At 43.9% G+C, this 27,719-nt stretch overlaps 1 protein-coding gene across 1 annotated transcript in view; it reads left to right on the plus strand.

The window, feature by feature from the left end:
- Positions 1-27,719, plus strand: part of CUBN (cubilin) — a 1,372,460-nt gene that overhangs the window by 882,416 nt on the left and 462,325 nt on the right. Inside the window, exon 44 of the mRNA XM_086941783.1 lies at positions 22,485-22,659. Coding sequence (XP_086797909.1) covers positions 22,485-22,659 — 175 coding nt within the window. The remainder of the gene's footprint in view (positions 1-22,484; positions 22,660-27,719) is intronic.

Genomic DNA, 27,719 nt, shown 5'->3' on the forward strand with positions numbered 1-27,719 from the left:
CTCTAGGCTGTTTCATGTGTACTGCTGGTAATCGGGGTAATCTGACTGTGCATACTGGTACATTTGTTGCGTGACATGTTGAGTGGCAGCAATAGGCTGTGGTTGAGGTTGGGGTACAGCTACTGTCTGTTGTGCTTGCTGTGGAGGTTGCGTATTCTGTGCGACATGCTGTGGAACATGTTCCTGTCTAGGAGGACGCGGTCTTTCTTTCGTCCTACCTGTAGCAATATTGTGTTTCAAAACCAAACATTCATTTATATAGTGACCTGGCTGTTTACAGTAATTGCAATTCCCTTTAACGGGAGCTGCAGACTGACCTGGAGGTGCTGTACCCTTTCTTTGACCGTCTGCTGGAACAGTCTGGGCTACTAGTACTTTCATTTTCGTATATTTCATACGTCTCTGTTCATGATCATGTTCCTCTCTAATTCGGTTCTGGTGGTACTGTAACATTTGCAACATTTGGGAAGGTGTATTTGCTTGCCATGTACTCTCGACTTTCAGGACTCTATTCTTAACTTGGGGTAAGGAATTCTCAACTAATTTAGTCACAAAAAGATGTGGATATGATTCACTACTTGTTTTCAGGCCGCTATTTATAACAAAACATTTCTCAAATCTGGAATAAAAATCACTAGTGTCTTCATCTTGTTTCTGTTTGCAGGCTGAGATTGCATCCCCGTCTTCCTTTTTAGTTGTCAATAACCTCGGCAAAACCTGTACTAATAATCCTGGTAATGCTTTAGTTTTGTCCCCAAGACCTAAACCTGGGGTACGTGTTCTTTCCTCGTCCTCTAATTCAGTCCAGTTAATCTTTTTATCTCCCACCTCCCATTCTTTTTCTTTGAGTTTCTCGTAAATACCGGCTGGTAACAGTACTTTTAACATTTTCATAATATCGGGATATGTGTAGTCTCCCATTAGTAACATGTCTTTTAATTCACGGTGAAACCCTGCTGGATCTTTATCATGACAAGGCACTATTTTCTTCATTTCCAACAATTCCATTTTACTTAAGGGTGTGTATACGAATACGCGTTGAAGCGCACCCCCTGGAGTCGTCTGGACGGGATGAACTTCTCGTAAGGGATTCTGTCTGTCTATGTAAAAGGGTTTCCCTACTGGAGGTGGAACGGGAAAAAAATGTGGAGTCAAAAATGTTCTGTATTTATTAGGTTGTTCAAGAATCACATTAATTAAATCGGTACCTAGGCCTCCCCATCTATTCAGTAGTAGTTCATCTAATACATTGTATAGGGGACCTGGATCAGAATGCTGACTCTCATATAGCATAATGAGATGCTGGATCATGTACATACCAGCTAAACGCTGTTCAGTTGGAGTAAGACTCAAAAATGTTTGTGCTACTGAATCATCTTTATATACGCTGTTATTATCAGCCCACTGTACTGCGGACCGTGCTAATTCCTGTCCACGCATTGTATTAAGTTCGTTGTAACCTATTCTTTCTTTCAGGATTTTATCAGTGGCTTGGAATAAATGTTCAAGAGAACATTGTTCTGGTATGGGAGTAAGAAAACGTCTTTTATTTTCTGGGCGTATAGGTCTGTCAAAAGGTCTTGCTCTACCTACATATGCTATTATCTCTTGGCGGTCCTCTGACTCTTCTAACCCATCCTCATTTTCTTCCTCCTCGGTTTCACTCTCTTTCTCGGCTCCCCTAGCTTCTTTCTCTTTTTCGTGTATTATTACTATTTCTTTGCGGATCTTTCTGTACATGGTGTCTATGCAATTTTGTTTATCATGTTTACCATCAGATATGTTATTACTCCATTTTATTAACTTGTCCTTCTCTTCTTGGCTTGTTTCTGGTCTATCTCGTTCCCTTATAAAACAATTAATCAGAAATCGTAAAATCATACTTTGTGTCTCAACCTTCTGATGTGCCATGGCCTCGCGAATACATTCAGGTCTCTCCCCTGTTCTAATAAAATGATATATATTGTCTAGATGGTCAGTCATTTCGGGAAAAAGCATCAAATAATCCGTAACGCGTCGTAGACGTAGCGAAGATAACATCATGTCCCCCTTACCAGGTACTGGGTCATCTCTACAATCTGTCATGTATTGTCTAAGGGATTCGAATGTAGCTGGTCTAGGTGTACGTTGTAATGCTAGTTCTCTATACGTTATTCGTTTTGTTTGTGGCGGGGTGTGAAGATGTCCTCCTACTGCGCCTCCTGAAGCGGAAGCGAGGGCGTGAACTGACTGGGCAGTATCTGCAGGTGTCGTAGCGAGTATAGGTGGCATAAGTAGTGGAGGTGGACTCTGGGTCACATCTGTCGCGAAAGGATTATGAGGACCAATAGTAGGTGGGACAGTAACAGTAGCAGTAGCAGTAGGGGAAGCAACAGGCGCTGGAAGCGTGACTTGGGAACGTGGAGGGGTTGGGACTTGAACAGTGGGTTGAACAGCCGGAACAGGCTGCTGTGCATTATTAACAGGTGGTACGGGTACATTAGTATATGCTGGAGCAACATCATCTAAATAGGAAGAAAGGAAAATATCTGCTGCGGTTTGTTTATGACGGAGTTTAGTCGGGACCAATGGTGGCGGCAAGTTACGTGTTACTTCTGGGGTCGCCTTGGGCAGGCCCTCGGCTAGAACTGGATACAGTCCTGTAATAAGAGCGTTTCTTTGTCTGTCTTGTTGTTCTATCCTGACTCGTTCTCCTTCTTCTAGTAACTCTTTTTCTCTAGCTTTTTCAGATTCTTCTCTACGTCTCTCTGCTTTCCTGATTCCCTTTTCATTTCTTCTATGCGCTTCTTTACGCCATAATTCTATGGCATTTTTCTGGGATTGTCTGGCTTTCTTCTTCCATAATGCTTCTTCTACTCTCATGATGCAATCAGCATCCCATGTCCCTGAGACAGGCCATCTATACTTCTCTTCCAAACCCTTGGTGTAGTCCACCCACCAATCTAGGTACAGTATGGCATCTAAGCCATGCTTATTATACATAAAATGTCAAGGAGTGTCCCTAGGCGGGACGGGAACTGCTTCTTCGAGTATCCCTTTCCTAGTTCCTATCTGACGTAATTTCGAGAATAGTGGCATATTGAGACATTTCGAACAGTTACTACCTGAAAACATAATACTGAACAATTACTGGATGCACTGGATTACTAGATGCACTGCTAGAACAGTACAGACCGGTCCCATAAAGAGACACGTGTTGCCGTATTTACCTAAATAAACACGTCCGGACCAGGTCTGTGTACCCAGACCTGTCTTGACCGGGCACAAATTAATGAACCCGACTAGATGCGTTCCCAATAACGGTACTCACCGGGAAGCAGAAACTGAAGGCCTCGCAAACTGGACTGGACTGGACTGCGTCAGGTGACGATTCTCCTACGCATGCGCTTCGGAACAGGTGGGCCTCCGGATACCTCGGACCTTGCTCTCTCGACTAGGGGCTCTGGTCGGGATCCTCCGCATTCCTCACCACCTCGTCTGGATGCTGGGTCGCAGTCACCGTCTCCTCCGTAGGCCCGAGGGAGAATAGCAGGAAAACCCGCAGAAGTGTACTGGTTCCGTCGCTGCCGCAGAAGGGGTCAAGGCCTGCGGGACATCTCCCGCGAGTGGGGAAGGGGGGTCCCTGTTCGGGCGCCAAATTATGTGGTAAATAAATTTACCGTATCATTTTTCCATACAATTAAAAGTAAAAGGATAGCTCGAGTAATGAGAGGCAGAGTCCGTGGAATCTGAGTCATACGGGCTTTAATGAAAATAATACCTCGAGGTATGGTCATCGAGTTCCATCACCACGAAGGCTCAGGAAGGATATTCAACTTTTTATTAACAGTACACATTATATATAGTAAAACAGTATACTTGATTCCAATGCAGTAGGCGTAACAGGTGGAAAGAGAGAGATAAGAACACATGTGCGTAACAGGAGGCGTGTAAGAAGGCGTACACATGGGCGTGCACTTGACATGTCAGAGAAACGTAACATGAAACGTCACAAGTGGGTGGATGCTTAGTGAAAGTTTGCAGAGTCTGCAGAAACTTCTGACCTAGATGCGCGCGCAGCTGAGCATGACGTGTAACTGGGGAGAACTGGGGGCTTTGACTTTTGCACGAGTAGAGGAGACTGATGTCTGGGGTGTCAGAACGACCTGCACCTACAGCATATCTGGTATCTCATGTTTGGAGGATGTAGTGTCTGAAGTAAAAGGTCTCTCGGGCAGAGGCCGTTCATCACTGAATACTAGTGCGTGCATATGAATCTTCATGTAGAGTGCGGGGCCATGGGCCTACCATGGTAACGGGAGCAGTAAATTACTTGCATGGAGACAGGAAGACAGGACCCTTTGCTCTGCAGCCAGGAATATGTTTACCTATTTCACTAGACTAGAATGTGTTTTCGCGGAGGCTGAACAGATAACTGTAGGCAAAATAACATTTTGGCAGGCAAGCAGGCCGAGCCAGGCACCGCTCGTCTGTGCAGGATGTAAGGTAGAGGTCGGGGATGCATACCTAAACTGCAGCTTTCAGAGGCAGAAATGAACTTGGAGACTCGTTAAGGGCCTAGCTCGACTGGGCCAGGAAACATGGAGAAAACGTGTGCTTTATTCAAAAGTGTACCATGTAAAGACGTTGGCACCATAGGTTTAGAAGCCTGATGAACAGGATTTTCATGCATGACTGGATAGCTAACATGTTAAGGTTCGACACAAATCCATATGCGTCTTTCTAGCATGAACAGAAAGGAAGTTACACGACATACATGGAACATGAGTGCATGGATAGGGTGCGAGTAGAGGGACACTTTGGCTACCTGAAAATTTCTATTACCTCAGGTTGACAAATATCATCCATGTTTTCTGGTCTTTCTTTCTTTCATGTTGTACATCAGCTCCCCCAGGGGCAAGAGGACACAGGAGGAGGAGGCTGCTGTTCAACAGAATGCAGGCCAGGATCGGGCAGGCGAGGGCTCCTTTGCTCGCCCCCGGTAAGTTTTAATTTTAATATAGAGTACCTATTTTTTCCTAGCGTTCCTCATTCGATTTTTTTCTAAATCCTCTTTGATCTTCTTGTAGACTGTATCTAATTTCTTATCCTGCTCGACTATGACTCCCTGTGGTATTACTAGATTATTCTTATTAGTCTGTCTGTGTAGCTAACTAAGATTGGGCATTTGGCAATTCCATTGGACTCCCATTCTAGTCAGCAATAGCTCTATGCACTGAGTGCAGTCCTCTGGGATTGTCTATAATATCTTTTCGAGTCTTCTAAATGTTTATGCTTTGACAATTGCCAAAAATAAAAAGGTGAATGACCATCAAGAAAGAATAGGATACTACTTTACTTTTGGTTTGGATAGGAGGACAATCCATTCTACTAGAACAAATCTGCACAAACAGAACTATGGACACTAAATAATGCATTGCTTAGCTTATCAATTATAATAGGCGCTGTTAGACTTTCCACATACCTCAGTGATAACAGACTTTGTAGTTGAACCCCCAATCTCCTTACTGACTAGATAGTGTGACAGAGTCATTTAGCTCCCAAAGTCACCGATGATTGATCCCAAATGATGATTATCCAACGCAGGACAAGAGTACGGAGTCAGAGTCAAGAAGTGTCAGAGGTACAGACTCATGCTTGCAAAAATTGCAAAACCTTTAGCTCAGCCACTCTAGTCTGGAGGACCAAAAAACACAGAATCTATTTAAGTTTAAAAGCTTTATTAAAAGTAAACGCATTTATTAAAATCAAGTTTGTCATAAAACTAAACGTTTAACTGAAAATGGAAAAGTGCTTAGTGCTGACGATTAATTGAACACATTTCTTGTGGTCGAGCCGAGCTCTCACCTGGTTTGAACTTGATCTTGCTCGTGTTCTTAGAAGTCAAGCTTCTGTCTGTTAGGAGAAAAAGTGGTGCGTGTTAAAAATAAAAAGCAATCATTCATCAGTTGTGCCAAAAAGTGCAGCAAGACAACAGCCTTCCCTGGAAAAAGGGGCATTTTTACTTTAGAGTAGACAGTCACAAATTATTACATTGTTTTCTGTTTTTTTCACATTTCTTTATTCCTAGACCAAATATTATATAGTAGTGAGTGGTGCATTCTAACATTTTTAAATGTACTTTGTAGGTGGAACATCTGGTGGCGGGGCCAGCGCAGAGGTGGGGGTGCTGGTGGATGAGGGGAACACTTCTGGGGAGGATGCGGTGCAAGTGCCGGATGACACCAATGTGCCTGTGAGGGTTCCCACGGTGGTGGCGGGCAGAGGTAAGCTATATATTCCTTATTGAGATTGAAGACTGCAGAGTGTGCTATCTGGGGCTCTGGGAGGGGGAGGGGGCGCACCAGCAAGTGCAAGGAGCCTGCGCCCGCTATCTGCACGGGTGTATTACAAATCAACCAGGTAGTAGCCTCCTCTAAATGTACTTCGACTTAGCTGTGAAGTTTTTGGCGAGAAGAATCCCAATCAGATCTGAGATGAACTTGATGGATGGGATGAACGAAAAGCGAAAGAAGGGTGTAAGTAAGTGTGGAAGGACGAGAAATTTAATGATGACTGGCAAAGAAGAATATGTGTTTGCTTGGTCCCCGAGGTGGCTGGGAAGGAAAGAATATGGTATGGTGCATGGCTGGGTGAATGATGAAGCAAGGTTGGGTGGAAGGAGAACAGCCTGGGTGGGTGAAACAGAAACTGCATGTGTGCATATACTTTGAATGGATGGATGCCTGGATCATGGTACTATCTGACTCTTAGATAGCATATGTGTATCTAGAGAGAGTAGACGGTCACTGGATGAACTAAGTGTTACTTTGAAGAGCATGTAACACCGCACCCGCACGTCCGTTCCAGTGTAGGAAAGGCAAGGAAAAGAAGTTGTAATTTTGTCCAAATACTACCATGAATAGTAGCAGTAGTTTGTATTGCAACTGCAAGCACAGCATATATCCGGTTATTACGGTGGACACTCCCTACCTCTCTTAATAAGTTTAGTTTAGTAGTAGTACGTCATTCATGTGTGGGTGTATCACTGTTCACTCAATAAAAAGCAAAGCACCTAAAGTCATCCCATATGTAATCAAATACATCCCATGTGAAGTGATAGATAATCATATTATTTAGCTTCTTCATTTTCCTTTTCTAGTACTCATTTGCACTGTAGGGTGAAAGTTAAATTAATTAAGAAGTAGCCCTTTTAACAGAGTATTCTCAGTGCCACCCGTAATAGAAAAGTAAGAGCTTCACCACCTGCATGTACTGGACCGGTACAGTAACGCAAGTCTGTCTCACTCATCATGGTGTGCGTTTGTTTTTCTCTGGTGCAAGTTCACTGCGCTGGCATTATGCCGGCTTGCATAAGATAACATACCAATTTTCCTAAACAAGAGAGAAGAAGAAGAATAAGACTGGTGGACTGTCATAGTCGACTGTAATGGAAGTCCATAGTGCTCGTAGAATTTATTCCTTAAACTCCCACTAATGTTAGAGCAAGGATGAAGAAGTGGGAGGTTAGATAGATACTGGCCTCAATAGTTATGTACTGTGCTTTCAAGTTGCTAGTTGTACTGTGACACAACTTTCTGCTCAATCATTTTGTGTTAATCTTAAGGAGCATTGGTTACAGACTATGTCTTTCCTTCTTCATATAGTTGCTCCTTCCAAATCAACAACACCAACAAGGAAGGAGCGGACTCAAATGGCCCGGCAACGGAGGCTGGATGCCACTGTCGCCGAATATCGGCGGCTGGTGGCCCTGGAGCACTCTACTGGTACAACATCCACTGGGACAGCTGCATCCTCCTCCGTGCCCCCACGGGCTGCCAGCCAGCGCAGTGCTCCAGCGGTACGGAGCCGGGCTACCAAAGCCAACCGCCGAGCAGCAAAGACACCAGCTGCCCCCCACAGGAGTTGCAAGGCACGCCAGCACCGCTTATGCCTCAGAGTGTCCTACCTGGAGCAGGAGGTCCTAACTTATAAGACCTTGGTGGAGGGCCTCCGCTCCGACCATGCCACCCTCCGCAAGGAGTATGATATCCTGGCCGCTAAAGTGAACAGCAGCCTGCCATAGTGTCCCTTGCCCCTTTTTTAGAGACTTTTTGGGGGGTGGGAATTGGGAGTTGGGTTGTTTTTGGGACTTTTGAAGGACAATAGTTGGGGTTAGGGAGGGTCTTGCGGGAGTTTATTTTGTTAGGGCTACACAAATATACTTTTTGAAACTTTATCTGAGCATACCTGTGTTTTACTGCTTTTGAGTCTGGTGGGTGGGGGTTTAACAGTAAGTTTGTTTTCCTGAAACTTAAGTCTGTGTCATTTTCTTCCTTTAAGTGTAAATGGCTAATTGTTTTCAACATTAAGTGCCTCTCACAGAGTAAGTGAATTCAAGAGTCCAAGGACTTTAGTAGTACTACCATCAATCTCTCGTCTCTCCTAATACTCCATTATACTGAAGCTGAGTAAGTCTAGAATATATCCTCGGATTCCTTCACCAGCCTGTTGCTATGAACTTATCCTCCCCAGCAAGTGTGTGGAATTATTGATGTCATTTAGTCACACATCAATCAAAACCACACAGCCCGGGGGAAGAGGGTTAGGGTTTGGAAACTGGATGGGAATGGGGGTTTCTTTTTGGGTAGGTTTTGTTGAGAGAAGAAGAAAAAAGCACAGCATAGACAAACAATAATTGAAGATAAAGAAATCGTTGGGTACAAAGCTAACCATAAATCTTTTAAGTGACATAAAGGAAGTGCATGCACTACTGAATGCATTGTTACTGAAAAGTAAGTAGTACTTTCGACAACCATGAATGGCAGAATGCGACAGTACAGGGCTGCAGCGTTTTCACTTGCCTATCTCTGCACTCAGAGAAACACTTCTTACATTAAATTAGGTTTAAAAAATAGCCGAAGTAAAACCTATAGAATGGATGTAGGGATCAATTTAGAAGCAGAGAGAGATCCAAGAAATGCAGAGTCACACTCATAGAAGTTCACAGCAATAACATTACTTAAAAAAACATTACAAAAGAATGGATACTGTATCTGTATGTTGTTGTAGTTGTCATGTTGAAGTTGGTAAGTAAGTTGCACGCATCAAACCATTCCTCTTATTAGCGGCACTCCTCCATTCCAGCTGACGCTCCGTCCATCAATGTTGGTGACCGGAAGACACCCTGTCAACTGCCTGCCTGGCGGATGCTGAATTGCGGCTCACTAATGTGAAGCCTGACTTCATCCTTTTTTTCCCATTGCACAGACTGAAACCCGGCCAGTAATTATTGATGGAAAAACAGGAAGTGATATTAGAACACCACTGACAAATAAATATAAGGTATGTACGCTGTATAGTGCAAAAAGTCACACTTTGAGTTTCCTAATAGACAGTACAATATTTTTGAAAGTGCGTAGTCTGTCTGAGTCTCCTTTTGAAGGATAAATAAGTATGGGCAAATTAATTTAGCGGATCTTTCCCCTCAAGCTAGGTGTACTGTAAACTGTGTTTTAGAACAAAATTAGACCTTCCCAGCAGTGCTCCCACACAGACCCTTACTAAAGCCAGTCGCGAAAATGTAGAAGAGCCCCAATCAGATCTCAATAAGCGAGGCCTAGTAGAAAACTGGTGAGAAAACGTACTTTGAAAGTAAAAGTAGGCCCAAATACCTCCTTACCCACCGTGGATTGTATTCAAACCACTTGCAAGCAAGCAAAAATATCCATACCCAGCATCGCTCCAAGACTCGCAACCCCCCCCCCACAAACAGCCCCCCACCCAAACACATGCAATACAAATACTGCTAACCCTAACGAGCCCTAAGTTAAGAACAGTGGAAAAAGCTTTCTTTAACTATGCCAAATCCCCCCTTTCCCACCATGGATTTTCTTCAAATCACTTGCAACCAAAATTACACATTCCCACGAGTGCTCTAAGAAGTACCGAGAACTCAGTTGCAAAAATCTAGAACACCCCGAAACACATGCAATCCTGCTGCTAGGGCTAACCCTAACGAACCCTAAGTTACAAAAAGTGCCAAAAGGCTTTTCGGCATGGATTTTGTCCAAACCACATCTATCCGGTATTAGACCTTCCCAGCAATGCCCCAAGACCCGCCAACCCACCCGCAAAAAAGCACAATACCCCCAAACAGCAAAAAAGGAAAATCTCATACTTACAATATTTATCTGCCTTCGGTCCAAACGCTCTGTGCAGCTAGGTCATAACTCCCGTTTTCCACCACGGATTTCCTGAAAAGCAAATGCAATCAAGATTAGACTGTCCGAGCAGTGCTCCCAGACCCCAAAACTTATCCACAAACACCCGGAACCCCCCCAAAGAGCACCTCAAAGGCAAGCAAGTCAGCAAAAACGCAAAAAAAAATTCACCTCTGATTTGGTCCAAACCACTTTTATCCGGTATTAGAGCTTCCCAGCAATGGCCCCAGAGCCGTCAACCCAGGTGAAAACAAGTAGAAGACCCCCAAACAGCCAAAAAGCAAAAGTATAAAAATGGGGACTTAGTCATTTTCCTGGCAATTTCCAAAATCACTCCGCGCGCGCTCTGCAGCTAGGCCCTAACTCTCCTCTGCCACCATGGATTTGCTTCAAACCTCTTGCAATCAAAACTATCCATACCCAGCAGTGCTCCCAGACCCCGAAACCCACCCACAAACACCAGGAAGCCCCCAAACAGGCCCCCGAAAACGCTACATTGAGCAAAATGTCAGAAATAGCAAAAAAAAATTCAGCATGGATTTTGTCCAAACCACTTCTATCCGGTATTAGACCTTCCCAGCAATGCCCCAAGACCCGCCAACCCACCCGCAAAAAAGCACAACAACCCCAAACAGCCAAAAAGGTAAATCTCATACTTAAAATATTTATCAGCTTCAGTCCAAACGTGAATGTAAATGTAAATGTGCAGGAATTTATATAGCGCAAATCACCAAGCGGTTTCTAAGCGCTTGCTTAGGGAACCCATCCTGGTATTCCCCTGTGAGATAACCCCGGCAGGGTATCCGCAAGGTGAAAGCCAGGCATCTCGCCGCGAGGGGCCGTTGTGGAGATTAAGCAAGCTATTGCCCAGAGTCACAGAGTGTGAACCTGTGAATCGAGTAGGCACCGGAGCGAGAATTGTCGAGTCCATGGACATTTTAGGACTCAAGACCCCGCTGAGCCGGGAATTGAACCCTGGTCCCGGGCTGACCTCTGCTTTCAGGTCTGCCTCCTCTAACCAGTGAGCCTCCACTTCTCTGTGCAGCTAGGTCATAACTCCCGTTTTCCACCACGGATTTCCTGAAAAGCAAATGCAATCAAGATTAGACTGTCCCAGCAGTGCTCCCAGACCCCAAAACTCACGCACAAACACCCAGAACCCCCCCAAAGAGCACCTCAAAGGCAAGCAAGTCAGCAAAAACGCAAAAAAAATTTCACCTCCGATTTGGTCCAAACCACTTTTATCCGGTATTAGAGCTTCCCAGCAATGGCCCCAGAGCCGTCAACCCAGGCGAAAACTAGTAGAAGACCCCCAAACAGCCAAAAAGCAAAATTACAAAAATGGGGACTTAGTCATTTTCCTGTAAATTTCCAAAATCCCTCCGCGTGCACACTGCAGCTAGGCCCTAACTCCCCTCTGCCGCCATGGATTTGCTTCAAACCTCTTGCAATTAAAACTATCCATACCCAGCAGTGCTCCCAGACCGCAAAACCCACCCACAAACACCAGGAAGCCCCCCAAACAGGCCCCTGAAAACGCTACATTGAGCAAAATGTCAGAAATAGCAAATACAATTTCAGCATGGATTTTGTCCAAACCACTTCTATCCGGTATTAGACCTTCCCAGCAATGCCCCAAGACCCGCCAACCCACCCGCAAAAAAGCACAACACCCCCAAACAGCCAAAAAGTAAAATCTCATACTTACAATATTTATCGGCCTTCGGTCCAAACGCGCTGTGCAGCTAGGTCATAACTCCCGTTTTCCACCACGGATTTCCTGAAAAGCAAATGCAATCAAGATTAGACTGTCCCAGCAGTGCTCCCAGACCCCAAAACTCACCCACAAACACCCGGAACCCCCCAAAGAGCACCTCAAAGGCAAGCAAGTCAGCAAAAATGCAAAAAAAATTCACCTCCGATTTGGTCCAAACCACTTTTATCCGGTATTAGAGCCTCCCAGCAATGGCCCCAAGACCCGCCAACTCACCCGCAAAGAAGTAGAACACCCCCATAAGTGCAGAGTCTTTCTTCATTGGGCGTAATCCAGCCCTCTGCTTTGAGGGAAATAGGAGTCTGGAGGAAGAGGATAGAGGAGCATGTTCTTGTGAACTTGTGAACCTGAGGAATGCAGACGGTGGCACCTTCAAATCAATAAGCAAACAAGTGAAGACAGTTCTGCTGATCGGCTTGTTTTTGTGATTAGGTGATTAAAGTTTTAATTATATTAACTGTGCAAAACAAAGAAAGACAGACACACAGGAATAAAAGTGAAAAAGGACGAAAAAGAAAGTTATTGATTCATTGGCTCATTTTCAGAGCTCGGTGTCAGGGAATAGGAATAAGAATTCGTCCTCATACTCTGCGAATTTAGGCAGGAGTAGGTCAGTGTCACCTAACAGAGAACAAATTCCCTCATCTAAATTGCTGTCCTCCTCGTCTTCATCCGGCGTTTGTTCTCGTACGTTGTAATCTGGTGGTATGAGGTGCTGATTCATCTTGATCATTGTTAACCTCTCCACATTTTTGGGCGAGAGGCGGGACCGTTTGGAAGTTACAATGCCACCAGCAGCACTGAAAACACGTTCAGAAGACACGCTTGCGAGTGGGCAAGGCAAGTAGTTTATAGCCAGGTTGGAGATCTGTGCCCACAATTCTTTTTTCCCATGCCAATACGCCAATGGCTCAGCATTAACATAGACCTCTGTTGAGTCATTCAGATAGTCCTGCACCATCGACTCAAGGTCCTCCAAGGTTCCTCCACTTAGCTTACTTTTTGCTGTGACCTTTTGAGAACCAAACCCAAGCCGAGTTAGCCAATCCTCTTCTGCATCCAATGTTACTGTTGTGTCTGGTGCAGATGATCCGGTTGCCGGTGTCTTTAACGGCTGAGAGGTCACTTTTGCCACAGCCACAGGTGCAGAAGTAGATTCTTTTGACTGGGGATGGCCTGCTGATGCTGATGTACTGCCTTTTCCTTCAATTTGCTGCCGTTCTCTTTCAGACCTCTTGGCTGACAAGGCTAGACAACGTTTGTACTTTGTAACATCTTCATCACCAAAAGGAAAGAATGCTCTGCCTGCCAGCACCTTTTTGTAGCATGGATCCAGAATAGTAGCACAAATGTAATGCTGTTCTGAGTGGATCATTTTAAGACGTTCATCACCAAGTAGGCGCTCTAAATATTTCTCCGCCAAAACAAAAGCGTCTTGCTTTTTTTCATCTTTTTGAAACATAGAAGACACCGCCTTCAATCAATCAATCAATCATCGCATTTATATAGCGCACTACTTACCCAGAGGGTCTCAAGGCGCTGGGGGAGGGGGATCCGCAACTGCTCGAACAGCCAGGTCTTGAGTTGCTTCCTGAAGGCGAGGTGGTCCTGGGTCAGGCGGAGGTGGGTGGGGAGGGAGTTCCATGTCTTGGCGGCGAGGTAGGAGAAGGACCGTCCCCCTGTGGTGGCTCTTCGGATGCGGGGGACGGCGGCGAGGGCGTGGCTGGTCGATCGAAGCTGGCGTTTGGGAGCGTAGAAGTTGAGGCGGCTGTTGAGGTATCCTGGGCCTTGGCTTCAGGTGGTGCTCCAGCATGCGCAACAATGGGATAGCTTTTCCCAAATTACAGTCCTCCTTGCTGACTGCACGCGTGAAGACCTCAAAAGAACGAAGCATGTCTGTCAGGCTTTTAACTAGGTTCCATTGCGCCGCATCTAGCCTCAGGTCCTTCTGAGCTGGACGCAGTGTTAAGAAATAGTGATCGAGTACCGTATACTGCTTATACAGACGCTCAAGCATGTAGAAGGTTGAGTTCCAACGTGTTGCCACCTCCTGGATGAGTGCTTTCACTGGCATTCGACGTTCATGTAGCAGGCTCCTCAGATGCTTCCGGGCCTTAAAAGAATGGCTGAAATGGTTGCACATTCTTCGGCAGGTGGCCACTAACTCGCACGCTGGACTGTCTTCATCACTCAAGAATTTTTTAACAACCAGGTTTATACAGTGCGCCAAACACGGCACTCTGAAATATTGACCCAGCTCCATGGCCTTAACTACATTGGCGCCATTATCCGTGGAAACATAACCAATCTGGCGTTTTTTTGGGGACAGCCAGTGAAAGACCTTTGTGTTAAACTCATTCAAAATGTTTTCTGCTGTATGACGTTTCTCCAAGCCAAACATGGCTAGTGTTGCATGTTTCCGAGCAGCTTTAAAAACTTGGTCCGGGTCAACACCTGCGTTTAGCTTTGCTTTAACCCCTGAAAAAGAGACCCAGTGTGCAGTGATGCACATGTAATCAGCACCTGCGCCACTGGTCCACATGTCTGTTGTCAGATGTATAGTGTGAACAGCACTCTTCTGCAAAGCTGCCCCAATCACCTCCAGCACATCTTCATGTAGTGCTGGAACCGCAACTCTGGCAAAATAGAACCGGCTAGGAACCTTCCATTTAGAGCAGAGCGCTGCCACTAATTCTAGATAGAAAACCAACCCCTTCTACAAAAGAAAAAGGGAGAAGGTCCAGAGCTAGCATTTTAGCCAGCTTAGTGTTATACAGACGCCTCAGTGGGTGGTTGCGATCATATGGCGCGTCTGAAAACAACATGGTTCTAATGTTGCCCTGGACCAAGCATTTACGGGATGATGATGATGACGACTTCTTCGATCCAGTTACGCTCGCTGATGAACTTTTTTGCATTAGTGTCTTACTCTCTACCACACTCTTAGTGTGGCTCACATGGGGTGTGCTGCTGAAAGGGGTACTGGGTGTAAGTGAAGTGTTCGACACTTCTTCTTCCTCCTCGTCATCATCAGATGAAACATCAACATTTTCTTGACTTGCAATTCGGGCTTCCTTGATCTCCTTTAGGTGTGCAAACCATTGGACAGCGTGCTGTCTCTTAAGATGACCTCACTGGCCTCCGGTACCATAGTTGGTACCAAACTTACCACGACTAACTGCATGCTTACAAATGCTACAAATGGCGACGTTTTCCTTTTTTGGGCAAACATTAAAGAAGTCCCAAACTGCGGACTTGAAATGTCTGTGGGGGCCGGAGCAGGCGGCGATACTGGTGGTGGTGGTCATGCTGCTAATGCCAGATGAAGTGGAGGATGTGGATTGCCGAACTTTAGTACGTTGTGCACTTTCACCACCACTAATTGAGGTCGAGGTGGATGGAGGTCCCTTCTGGCGACGAAGAAATATGGAAGCGGTACGTGTTGGTGAACTAGTTAACTCCAATGATTGTGGTGTTTACATTGCCTCCTCGTCGACAACATCATCACGCTCAGCAGCTTCTTGGGCTAGTGTCAAAATGTCTGTTTGCTGCATGCCCGCTGGGGCTGCAGTGACCTTTATGATGACTGGGTCGTCGTCGTGAGAGTCTTCATCAGCAGCAGTATCTGCCACTTCTTGTTGAGCCTCATCACACTCCATAACTATGAGACTTTGGACGAGCTTCCTTTTACGCTTAACTACCTTTGTCAGATCATGGTGTGCCTCCTTCTCAGACGGCAGTGGTGCTGGTTCCCAATTTTGATCCGTATCATCAGAAGGAGGTGTGCTTGAAGAAGATGTAGACACCACCCTTCATCTCTTCCTTGCTAGGGGTGTGGAAGACAATGAATGATCATCAGGAGGAGTGGCTTTCTCAAATGATACCTCGGCTTGATTGTCGATTTCCTGATGTGCCCCTACTTCTGGAGGAACAACAATTGGGGGCACTTGTGCCCCTCCATGCACCTCTGCTTGCGCATCTCCTTGCGCTGCCTCTCCTTCCACAAGTACTTGGGCTTGTACTTGCACATGTGGTTGTTGTTGCGGCTGTGGTTGTTCAACACTCGTCAGATGAGTTACAACAACCTGTGTTGATTGAGGGACATTGCTGCTACTTTCTTGCGATGAGCCAACATCACTGGTCGATGGTGATTGAACAACTAGACTAAGTGCCTCTGCAGCACTCAAGGGCTTGGACTTAAGTTGGCGTGGTGGTGGTGGTGGCACTGAGCCCAATGGAGCAGGGGTGCTGCTCCCAGCTTGGTCCCCAGCAGATCCCACTGCTGCTGCAGGCGTACTTTTTTTTTACTCCCAAAAAATGTGGCGGGTGGCACACCAGTCTCCTTGGTAACTTGCTTCTTCTGCTCCTTACTGGCAACTTTCTTGCTAGAGGAGCTACGGGGAACTTTTTTGGGGCCATCTTCTTCAGAGGTCAGAACAGCAAGCCGCAGTTGCACGAGTTGCAGAGTTGTCTGTGGCCAGACGTGACGTCGCGTGACGTTATGCTGCACACACACCGCTGCAGGACTTCTTCCTGGCGCTGGTGGTTCTCTTGAGTCTAGTGCATCTAAAAGCAATGGAAGACAGAGGAACATCAGTTCAGTTATACACCCCAAAATATCGAAAAACACAGAAAAATCAGCACAATCCCATGCCATCCATGCCCTCCATGATGTTTAAATTCAAGACACCCCACAGAAAGACTAGGCCCATGCACCACTCACTACCCCTGGTCAAAAGGCCACAACAACAGCCCACAAAAACAAAAAACACAGAAAAATCAGCACAATCCCATGCCATCCATGATGTTTAAATTCAAGACACCCCACAGAAAGACTAGGGCCATGCACCACTCACTACCGCTGGCCATAATGGTTGAAACCTAGGCAAACTGGTTGCAGACCTAAGAACACTGCCTGCATTCAAAAATGGCCCCCTGCCTCCCAGCACATGGTCTCCCTGTACCAGCACTCAAAATGGCCCCCACCCACATGGCCTGTCCCCATGAACACCCCAAAAAATCGAAAAACAGAAAAATCAGCACAATCCCATGCCATCCATGCCCTCCATGATGTTTAAATTCAAGACACCCCACAGAAAGACTAGGCCCATGCACCACTCACTACCCCTGGTGAAAAGGCCACAACAACAGCCCAAAAAAATGAAAAACACAGAAAAATCAGCACAATCCCATGCCATCCATGCTGTTTAAATTCAAGACACCCCACAGAAAGACTAGGGCCATGCACCACTCACTACCCCTGGCCATAATGGTTGAAACCTAGGGAAAATGGTTGCAGACCTAAGAACACTGCCTGCATTCAAAAATGGCCCCCTGCCTCCCAGCACATGGTCTGCCTGTACCAGCACTCAAAATGGCCCCCACCCACATGGCCTGTTCCCATGAACACCCCAAAAAATTGAAAAACACAGAAAAATCAGCACAATCCCATGCCATCCATGCCCTCCATGATGTTTAAATTCAAGACACCCCACAGAAAGACTAGGCCCATGCACCACTCACTATCCCTGGTCAAAAGGCCACAACAACAGCCCAAAAAAACAAAAAACACAGAAAAACCAGCACAATCCCATGCCATCCATGCCCTCCATGATGTTTAAATTCAAGACACCCCACAGAAAGACTAGGCCCATGCACCACTCACTACCCCTGGTGAAAAGGCCACAACAGCCCAAAAAAATGAAAAACACAGAAAAATCAGCACAATCCCATGCCATCCATGCCCTCCATGATGTTTAAATTCAAGACACCCCACAGAAAGACTAGGCCCATGCACCACTCACTACCCCTGGTGAAAAGGCCACAACAGCCCAAAAAAACGAAAAACACAGAAAAATCAGCACAATCCCATGCCATCCATGATGTTTAAATTCAAGACACCCCACAGAAACACTAGGTCCATGCACCACTATCTACTCCTGGTCAAAAGGCCACACAACAGCCCAAAAATCAAAAATTTCAAAATTGTAGTTGCAGCAACTGTAATGCCCCAAACAAACTTACTAGTGAAATTTCTAATCCAAAAGTGATCCAAAGAAAGTCAAAAAGGCCTCAAATCCAAATATCCAGCAGCATCCAAAAAAAGTATCCTTCCAGGCCAAGAATCCGAATGAAAGTGACCAGCACATGAAGAAAGCACTGGGAGGAGCCTGCTGGACAGGAACAGGAAGTTGGAGACCGTGGGGCACTTCCTTCCTCCCACCCCCCCCCCAAAAAATGGACTCCTTGCAAAAAAAAATGCAGGCAAATGTCAACCTGAGGAGTTATTCTGATAAAAATCATCATTTTCATAAGGTTTATGCTGCTTGCTGGTGGATTTCTTGTGCAGAATTTCAAATTTTGTAATTTTGCACGTGCAAGATTGTTGCTGCTCGCCGCAACGACGTGTTCGCAATTGCGAACTCTCGCGATGCGTGCTGTGCAAGGTGGCAAGCCGCGATTACGTAATCGCGGTCGCCAAACTCCCGCGGGATCCAGCAGCAAGATCCAAAATGGCGCAGCACTCGCAAAATATCGAGAAAAACAACTCGGCAAACGCTGAATGACGGTAAGTGAACGCCGCTCGCCGCAAAATTGTATCACCAAGAAAAAAAAATCCGCTGCGTGCGAATTTGTGGATTTTCGGTAAATTCGCGAGCGTTCGCGGATTGGGAATTTACCGAAATTCCGAAAAATCCGCGAGCGGAACGGATTTTCCGCCCATGCTTACACGTGATTGCCTCATAAAATTAGTAATAAATAAAAAACGTGCTGGCCAATCGAAGCAATATGTTTTTAATATTTCTTAACTTTTTCTCGTGAAATTATTAAATTCATAAGTAATTTGCTAAAGTGTTCAGCAAATCGGTCATAAAAGCCAAAACTTGAACACAGGATTAGTATTGAACAGAATCAAATGTTTTGATGAATGAATTCCTGTAGCAACTTAGATGCTCCATGGTGCTAGAGCAAGTATTATATACTTTTAAGGGGGTCACAGATTCACAGAAATGTGTCAAGAGTAGGATCCTCATAAATGTAAAGGCCAAAGTGCGAAAACCGGTGGTGACACAGGGGCTGCCGGTACACCCCCTCTGTCACACACAGGACGCACCCATGACCAAAACCCTTTAGGAGGAGCCATTGCCTATACCTATTAAATAATCACAGTTAGATACTATAAACAATATTATTATACAAGTCCCATCCATTCCTCCTTGGTATTTAAACCTGTTTTGATGGTGCCTAAAATTGAAATATACCATTGTTCCTAGTTCCTACGTTTAAGGGTAAGGTCACTTAGTCTTTTATTACCTGCTATTTTTTCAATGATGAACCATCTAAAATCTGTGGGTGGGTGTCCTGCCTTCAAAAAATGGCTCACAAGGGGAGCATTTTCTTTCTTATTTTTGATGGCGGATTTAGGCTCCCCAAGTCAGGTCCGGAGTTCCCTGGAAGTCTCTCTGATATACCCCAAGTTGCCTTGGCATAAAAGCAAATACACCACATTACTGCTTCTGCAGTTGTTCAGCGTTTTAGAGGTCAGGGTATGTTTATTATACACTACCTCCTTGCCCACAATGCATTGTTCACACATGTTGCAGTAATTGCTCTTGAAATTACCCAGTGATTGGGTGGCCAACAAGGTACGTTGGTGTGTTTCGGGTCCATCTCTGTATGTGTGGACCAGTTCCCTTCTCTGCCAGCTCTTTTCCTTACTTGTAAGACCTAACTGCCCTGACACTAACAAATACAACTCATACCTAGGCCTACCTGCCTTTGTCCTCTGGGTAGATTGGAGCCAAACCTAGAAAATGGGGAAGGTTAGACAAAAGGGACACCCCCCACTCAGAGGCCGGCAACCTGGGTATAAGAATGGCACCCTAAGAAACTCTCATCAGAACACTCCTGGACCTGTGGAAAATTCAGAAGAACGAAGGCGGGAACTACTTATCTTGAACCATGGATCCCAAGAAGTGTCTCAAAGGGTCAGTTGATTGACCAGGCAGACCCCTGAATGACACAGACAGAGTGTGTCACCCATGGGGGGGAGGGGTAGTGGTTCCCCTGGATGTCCTGGCTTTCGAGGAACGTGTTCAACCACAGTGTACAGACCCTAGGCTGAGAGGCCAGTCTCAGAATATCACCACTGAGATGGCAGGAGAGTGGAAGTAAATTGTCTACTGCCTGGGGCTGTTGCCTCCCACTCTAAGAAACCTAGGAGGTCAAGGAAACCTCAGGAGCAAGTGGGGGACTCCTTGCCAGCTCGTAATCTGGTAGAGAGGCATTCCCAAAGCCCTAGGTTCGAGCATCCATCTGACGGGGGATGTCTAGGGGATGACTCAACACTGATATCTGTCAATTGCCTCTGTTTGTTGTTGTCTCTTTGGGTAGAGTTTTCTCTGGGTTGGAAACAGAAGTCTGATCCAAGGGCGAAATGGGCCACATCACCTTGCTGGTCATAGTGGTACTGCCTGCCTACTGGGAAGCATCTGTGAGTAATGCATGGTCAGAAAACTCAAGAATGGGATCCACAGATGAGGAAAGGGTTCCTCGTGGGTCAGCCAGTGGATCCGGATGTTGACATAACTAGGTTGAGAGGGGCATAGAAATGACAAGTACCACTGCAGAACAGGCCAATTGTCCACGTTCTATCGCCTGAGCAGGGAAGGCCAGCAATGTATTGATTACTTTATCCTAGCTCTGAGGGGGTCATTTTGGTTACTCCTGGAGATGTGGAGGATTCAGAATAAGGACTGCCATGCTGCCTGTAGAAGGAACACTGGACCTGCTTGCTTCCTTTGAACACAGGATCCACAGAGGTGCGTCCAAGGAGCAGTTGGCTGACCTGTATTAGCTACTTGAATACACCAAGCTTCCATAGGCCATCCCTGCAACTGCCCAGCAGACCAGCATCAACTATTCCTGCCTGAGCCCTCCTGCAGACCTTTGCTGGAGTGAGTTATGTGCCCTAAGAGGTGCCCCACCAGGTCCTGGAACCTTGGCTGGTATCAGAGTGTACTCCTCCTATTCAAGACTGCAACTGCAGTTGAAAATCCAGATGTTTGGGCACTTCACAAACGCAAGCAGGCTCCTCCTGTCAGCAACAATCAATGTGTCTCTCGCCAATGCGAAGTTCAGGCGGCAATCTGCTCTTCACACCTACCACTGATCATCTGAGTTTCCTCCCAATGTGAAGCTCCAGCGGCAACCTGCTTTTTGCTTGGACAGTGATCTCTTTGCGGTGCTCACCAACACAAAGGTACAGCTGAGGCTCCTTGGGCGGCCTTGAGCTCAGAGAATGTAAACTTTTCACTGGGATGAACCTGGTCCCTGTATCTGATCCGTGCTCCATTGAAGTTGGACTGATCGTGTCAGTTTGACCCAGTCCAGCGTAACAAGATACCTACGAAGGAGGATTTTTGCTTTTTTGGTGCTATTCCCGCCTAAAGTTTTAAAATGCATAACTCTGATTCTACTTATTGGATTTATGTATTTTTTTATGTCATTTTAAATATTAAACTATACTCTATTTTTCTGAATTGGTTTGGGAATTTTTTTGTGTTGTAATTTCCCTTGATTACTGTTTGAGTGCTGAACAAATACTTTACACATTGCCTCTAAATTAAGTCTGACTGCTTTTGTATCAATCAACCAGAGGATTACGCAAGGTTTATTTGGTGACTTTTGTGGTTTTCCTTCACAAGGATTGTGTTTGTTACTTGAGTGGGGCTCTAATCTCTCTCAACTAATAACCAAGTAACCTACAAGGTCATTCTAAAAGTAATTTACATTTTCATTCAGCTCTGTGGGATGTTCAAAGCAAAGTTCCAGATGGGTAGGTGCTTATTTACCAATGACATTCTGGATTGATGTGGAAAGAGAGATTGGAGGTTAAAAGGATTAGGTTTAGCAACATTAGAATTTAGCATTGTTTATTATCTTTCATTGGTTCGTTTACAATGTTAAGGAGAATTTGCAGGAATTAAAGCTATGTAGAAGGAATATTTGCATTTGTGAAGTATGATTTTTACTTACTCCAGGGATTTGGGCTTTGTAAATCCTATAAAGTGTACTGACACCATTGTGCCTTGGTGTATCTCATTGATATAATGAGCTGTATGGAGGCCAATTATAAATACAGAAAACACAGCCCAATACACCCGCTCAGTTTTTTGTTGTGATAAGTAATAAACCTAGTTAGACTTTTCAATGTAAGCTCTGAGTTTCTCTGTACATTATGAAAACACAAGGAAGACTTTATATACGATTTATAAACGTACACATTTAGAAGTGTACCATGAATCCAAGACCTGAGCACAGCCTGGTAAGCTATACCTTTTTGCAAAAAGTAAAAGGCAGACAATAGACCCAATTGTTTTTTAGAGCTCATGTTGGTCTAGGTTCCTCAAACTTCTTCCTCCTGCACTCCTAATTATCACAATTTTTCTGTTTCTTCATACTGTTCTTATTAATGATGTAAACATTGTCATTGAATATTCAAACAGCTTGCGGAGGAAATATCTATGTGAGTGATGCAAACCCTACCGGTGTTTTGACCTCACCCAACTACCCCAACAACTATCCCGCCAATGCTGACTGTGTTTGGATCATCACTGTGCCGAACGGCGAAGCTGTAGAACTGGAGTTCACAGAGCAGTTTTACATCGAACCTTCAGTCAAGTATGTACAGTTTTTGTTAACTTCATGCCAGCCATGTGCTGTTTTTAATATTATCTTTTATTTCAGAGTGTAGTGCCATCTTTCAAAGCAAGCATTGTAAAGCCAATTGTTCTCAATTTCACCTTGAATCCTGACTAAAACTTTCAAGAAAAGTCTGCTTCAGTAAAAAAAGATTGTTGTTTGCCTACCACTCTTCTATAAGATAAAGAACTTATTGCATGATGATCCAGTGTAGTATTAAGATGTAAAATAGTCTGTCATAATTTCCAATGCGTGCACTAATTTGTAAGAGAAATAATACACCAAACAGCCAGTAGAATGAGGTAAGAGAGAATACTCCTTTCTGTCCGTCCAAAATCGATTCTACATATAATTTAAAGAAATGGTAACAATAGATCTTGCAGATAAGCAACTTGAAGGAGCAAGACATAAATTATTTCCTCGTATTGTGGGAAGTTCGAAGAAATAACCATGTATTGTAAGGAATAAAATACCCTCTGCCGTTCATTAGATGGATATTGCAAGTCACCTTGGAGTTTGAAGACCTTATAAAGGATCTCAGCTGCTGTTCCCATTCCTTCATATGGCCTTGGAACTCCTCAATGCCTTGCAATATCATTATAATTAATGGAAGGGGGGTACTTTATCCCATGTGTAAAGATACATTTATAAAAGTATATTTCCGCCACTACTTCCAAGAACAGATATTTCCCAAGCATCTGAAAAAAAATTCAGTTGTTTACACTGTGGTTTTATGCATCAACATATTTTTCTCCTGTTTCATTGAGGGCTAGGCTCCATTCTGTAAAAGCCCCAACCCATTGTGTTGAGGTGATAATAATGGAAATCAGCTACTGACAGAGACTGTTCAACAGAAGAGAGGCACACCTACTGACACCTATACACTGTATCATAGTGCTGGCAGTGGACAGTGTGTAACACAGTCAGCCCTACCAATGCTAAACCTCTGAATAGGAAAAGTAAACAAGATGCAATACATGGAATCCTGAAAAACTGCAGTGCAGTGTCTCTAGTCATTTGTGATAGCGAAAAAGACATAGCTGCTCAACTGTAATATCTTATTACAGTTATATTGTGATGTCATAATGTCTGCTGTCAGCGCAGCCCAGCAAAAGGGAGGTCACAGAGCATATTTATAGGTGTACTTTAAATAATGTAAAGTAGACCTGGCTTTTCCTTCTTCTGGTCTGTTTTAAAAAAAAATAACTATGATCTACAGAAATCCGATATGTATTGCAACATATTTATTTTTTTCACACTATACGTAATTACAGGAAAGATAGACTCTCCCAGCATGTTTCTGTGCATCGATGTGTTTAATTTCGCACTACACTTTACACTTCTATCCTTCCTGTATGCAACCATTCTATTTCTTTCCTACAAAAAGAGTAATACACTTAAGACTTAAGGAGCTTGTGTGACCATGTATTATAAGGAATAAAATACTCCCTGTCATATGCTGAAAGGATATGACCTAATAAAGGAACTCATCCCTTCTAGCATTTTGTTTTCCCCTTCTAGCACTTCTCCATTATAGCTCTATTTCTAACATCTAAACTTTCTTTTTCTGAGCATCGAACTGAGCAAACATGGTTAAGGTCACTGTGGCATAAAGGTTATAAACTCAACACGGAAAAAACTATAATAATCTGTACAAAGAACATTCAGAAAAGGGATCAAAGATATGTCGACTCTGCAGTCTATTTAGGAGTAAAAATCAATGCTGATGTGGGTAAAATCATTCAGGAAAATTATTTGCCGTTACTAGCGTCAATGGATAAGGATCTGAGAAGAATTGATGTACTACATTTGTCTTTGATCGGTCGAGTGAATGTTCTGAAAATGACAATGTTCCCAAAATTATTGTATTTATTCCGTGCTATTCCTTTATTAATTGATGAAGAGTCGATGAAAAAAATGGAAGCAGTGTTTTCACAGTTCCTATGGCAATACGGTAAAGTGAGAAGATCGTTAGCTAGACTCTCAATACCACTAGAGGGAGGAGGGCTATCTACTCCTAACCTAAGACTGTATCATTGGGTTTGTTTATTGTTGCATATGAAACATCTATTGTGTTATGATACTCCTGAGTTGTCGCCTGGCATTCTTAGAATGCCCACAATATACGAATTATTAATTGGTGAAAAAGCTATGGGGATTTTAACTCGTGAAGTTAACGTGCGGTATTATAAGAGGAGTAAAAGTAAAGTGATGTTAAGTGTTTGGGGTGTATGGAAGTTGATGCTGAAATTTCTCAAGATTCCTAAGATTAATGGCACTATAGACCTTTGGAACTCAAGCCCATTCCTACATCTTGGACAGAACAGGTATAGCGCCCTTTGGAAGAGTCTGGGTATCAGATGTTTGGGGAACGTTATGTGTAAGGACGACTTGTTAGGGTTCGAGGTCCTGCAACAAAGATATGGTATCCCTATGAATCACTGGATGTTGTATAAACAGTTAGAACAAACAGTGAAATCTTTAAGACCTAGGATTTCTATTCAGGAGCTAAACCCGATTGTTCAATATATAAGGAATGGGGGCAGAAAGATCAAAATAGGATATAGTCATCTTTTACAGGGCATGGAAGAGGATGTTGCGCAAATAGAAAACGCCTGGGCTCTTAGAATAGGTGATCCAAATGTAGACGTGGACTATGCCCTGGCATTAAATAAGAAAGTATTAAGAGCAACCAACTTAAAAGCACAACATTACAAGATGATCTTTAATCTCTATTACACCCCCGCGAAGTTGTTTCAATGGGGTAAAAGGGATACAGAAAGATGTCCAAGATGTAACCAAGGTCTGGCAGATCTAATTCATATGTTTTATTCTTGCCAAAATCTTAAACCTGTTTTAACTGAAATGGAGAAGTTTTTATCGGGGCTGCTAGAGTGCCAAATCTCTCTATCCCCAACTACTGTTTTAATTGGCAGGGATGAAAATCTTAAAGTTGCACATGAAGCCGAAGCTTTTATTTTTCTGTGTGTTGCAGTGTTAAGAATTCTAATAGCGGCGGCCTGGAAAGATCCGGTAGCCCCCTCATTTCAGATGTGGCTAACTAGACTGCTTGGGATCCATAATATCGAGGAGTGTTTATATAATTTTAAGGGCAAAAAGAAGAAAGAGTATGGTAAAAAAATGTGGGCCCCTCTTAGTAACTGGAGGAAAACAAGATGATGAAATTGAAGAGTCCTTGTCCTTTATGTAACGCACGTAAAGATAATGTCTTTTTTATAATCTCAAACGTATTCTCCTTTAAGCTGATCGATTTAAGCTGCATAAGAAGTATTTATTTCTGTATATGTGTTTCTTTTTAATTCTTATGTCTGTATTTTGTCATGATATTTTTATCCAGCTGATATCTCAATTGTATTTATGATCTTTTTTTTTTTTTGGTATTCTGATCCATGTCAATAAAAAAAAAAAAAAAAAAAGGCATAAAGGAACCTCTCAGTCTAATGTCTGCACAAGTTAGGCTGGGCATTCTCTACTATGACTGTTTAAGGGGGACATTATTGCAAAATAGAGGAACGCAACAAAATGCCATGTCCCTGTAAATGCAAATTAACTTGCATCATTTTTAAAAAGGAGTAATTATATTATTTGTAAAGGAGCTGTAACTGTGGGTGTTAGTTGTGATGCAGCACACTCAACATCACAGCACTTGAGGGACAAGAAACCACGTTTTTATTTTGAAATTTAAAAATCATGATTACATTTCCCCGTATCTGAAATTAATTCCACCACCACAATATGGGCCTCTTTAAAAGTGCTGCTCATTCAAGGGCAAGTAATGCCGCATCCAGTGTTAGTAGCGTAAGGGTAATGGTATCAATTTGTTCCAGCATTTCAGGGGATCACAGTTTGATCACTTTTACCCAGTATGCACTGGAGAATAACATTCATGAATGATTGTTTCTACACATATTCTCACATACAAACCCATATTTGCAAGTCTTTAATCAGGGACAAAATCCTCCAGGAATGACCTAGAAGAATTGTTCCTGGTAACACATGCTGAATTACCATATGCAGAGATGCTTGTTGTGGCTATACTGCATCAATGCCATTTCAGATGAGGCTGTACCTGCCTCTTCCCACTCAAGTGGCAATTCTGTCCTACTCGTAATGAGAATCTTTGTAACCTCAAAAAATATGCTGGGCCCTAATCACAAAAACGTTCTTATACTTTTGCCCGCAAGGCTACTCCATCATTTAGGTGCAGCTTTCTGATTTTAAGGAAATCTCAACGTTTTTCAAAGTGTGTCTGGAGTTTCCCAGTAGACAGCTGGGAAAATTCAGTAAATTGGCATTTGCAACTATGTTGAGGCACTTCTGCATAGCTAACACAGTTTTACATATTGTGCACATAAACACATTTGTGAACTGGGACTTTCTGTTTAGGTCTCACCAACAATAGTTAATCGAAAACCTATTGTGTAAAATACATCCATAGAGTAGGGCTCAATGCCTTGCTCACAACTGAAAGGCTTTCTTGTCTATTTCAGCTCAGTGCTCCTAATTCAATATTTTTCCTCCCTATTCTTCTTTTTGTCCTGCCTCTAGAACATTGCTACTTTACCATTTTTTGCTTTGTTAAGTTATATAATTCCACTGCTGATAGCAGGGAACCGTTTTTCATTTGAATTTTAGGACTCCAGTTGAGCTCATTGTTTTCCTCCATCTCTGCTCATGCCACAGTCAGTCTTTCACCCTTGCACTCTATGTTCTTGCTTCGCACCACAACTCCTGCTCGTCCATTGCTCCCTCGCCCTCCCCCCTTCAGCTTCCACCACCCACTTTGCTTTATACTTAGTTTTTTAAAATTATTTTGCACACTGTCAGGCCCCTCAATTCTGTCTATTGTTGGCACCCCTATGCATACTTTCTTTCATTATTAACCATCTGAAATGAAAATTGGACATCTTAGAACAGTACATTATTAACAAATAAAATGTTTAACAAAAAAAACATTCCAGATCACTGCTGGTGAATAATCATGCAGTTGCATGCATGCAAACAGGTGGCTGGGTATG

This window comes from Lissotriton vulgaris, chromosome 10, assembly GCF_964263255.1.
Source record: "Lissotriton vulgaris chromosome 10, aLisVul1.2, whole genome shotgun sequence".
In the NCBI taxonomy this organism is placed as follows: domain Eukaryota; kingdom Metazoa; phylum Chordata; class Amphibia; order Caudata; family Salamandridae; genus Lissotriton; species Lissotriton vulgaris.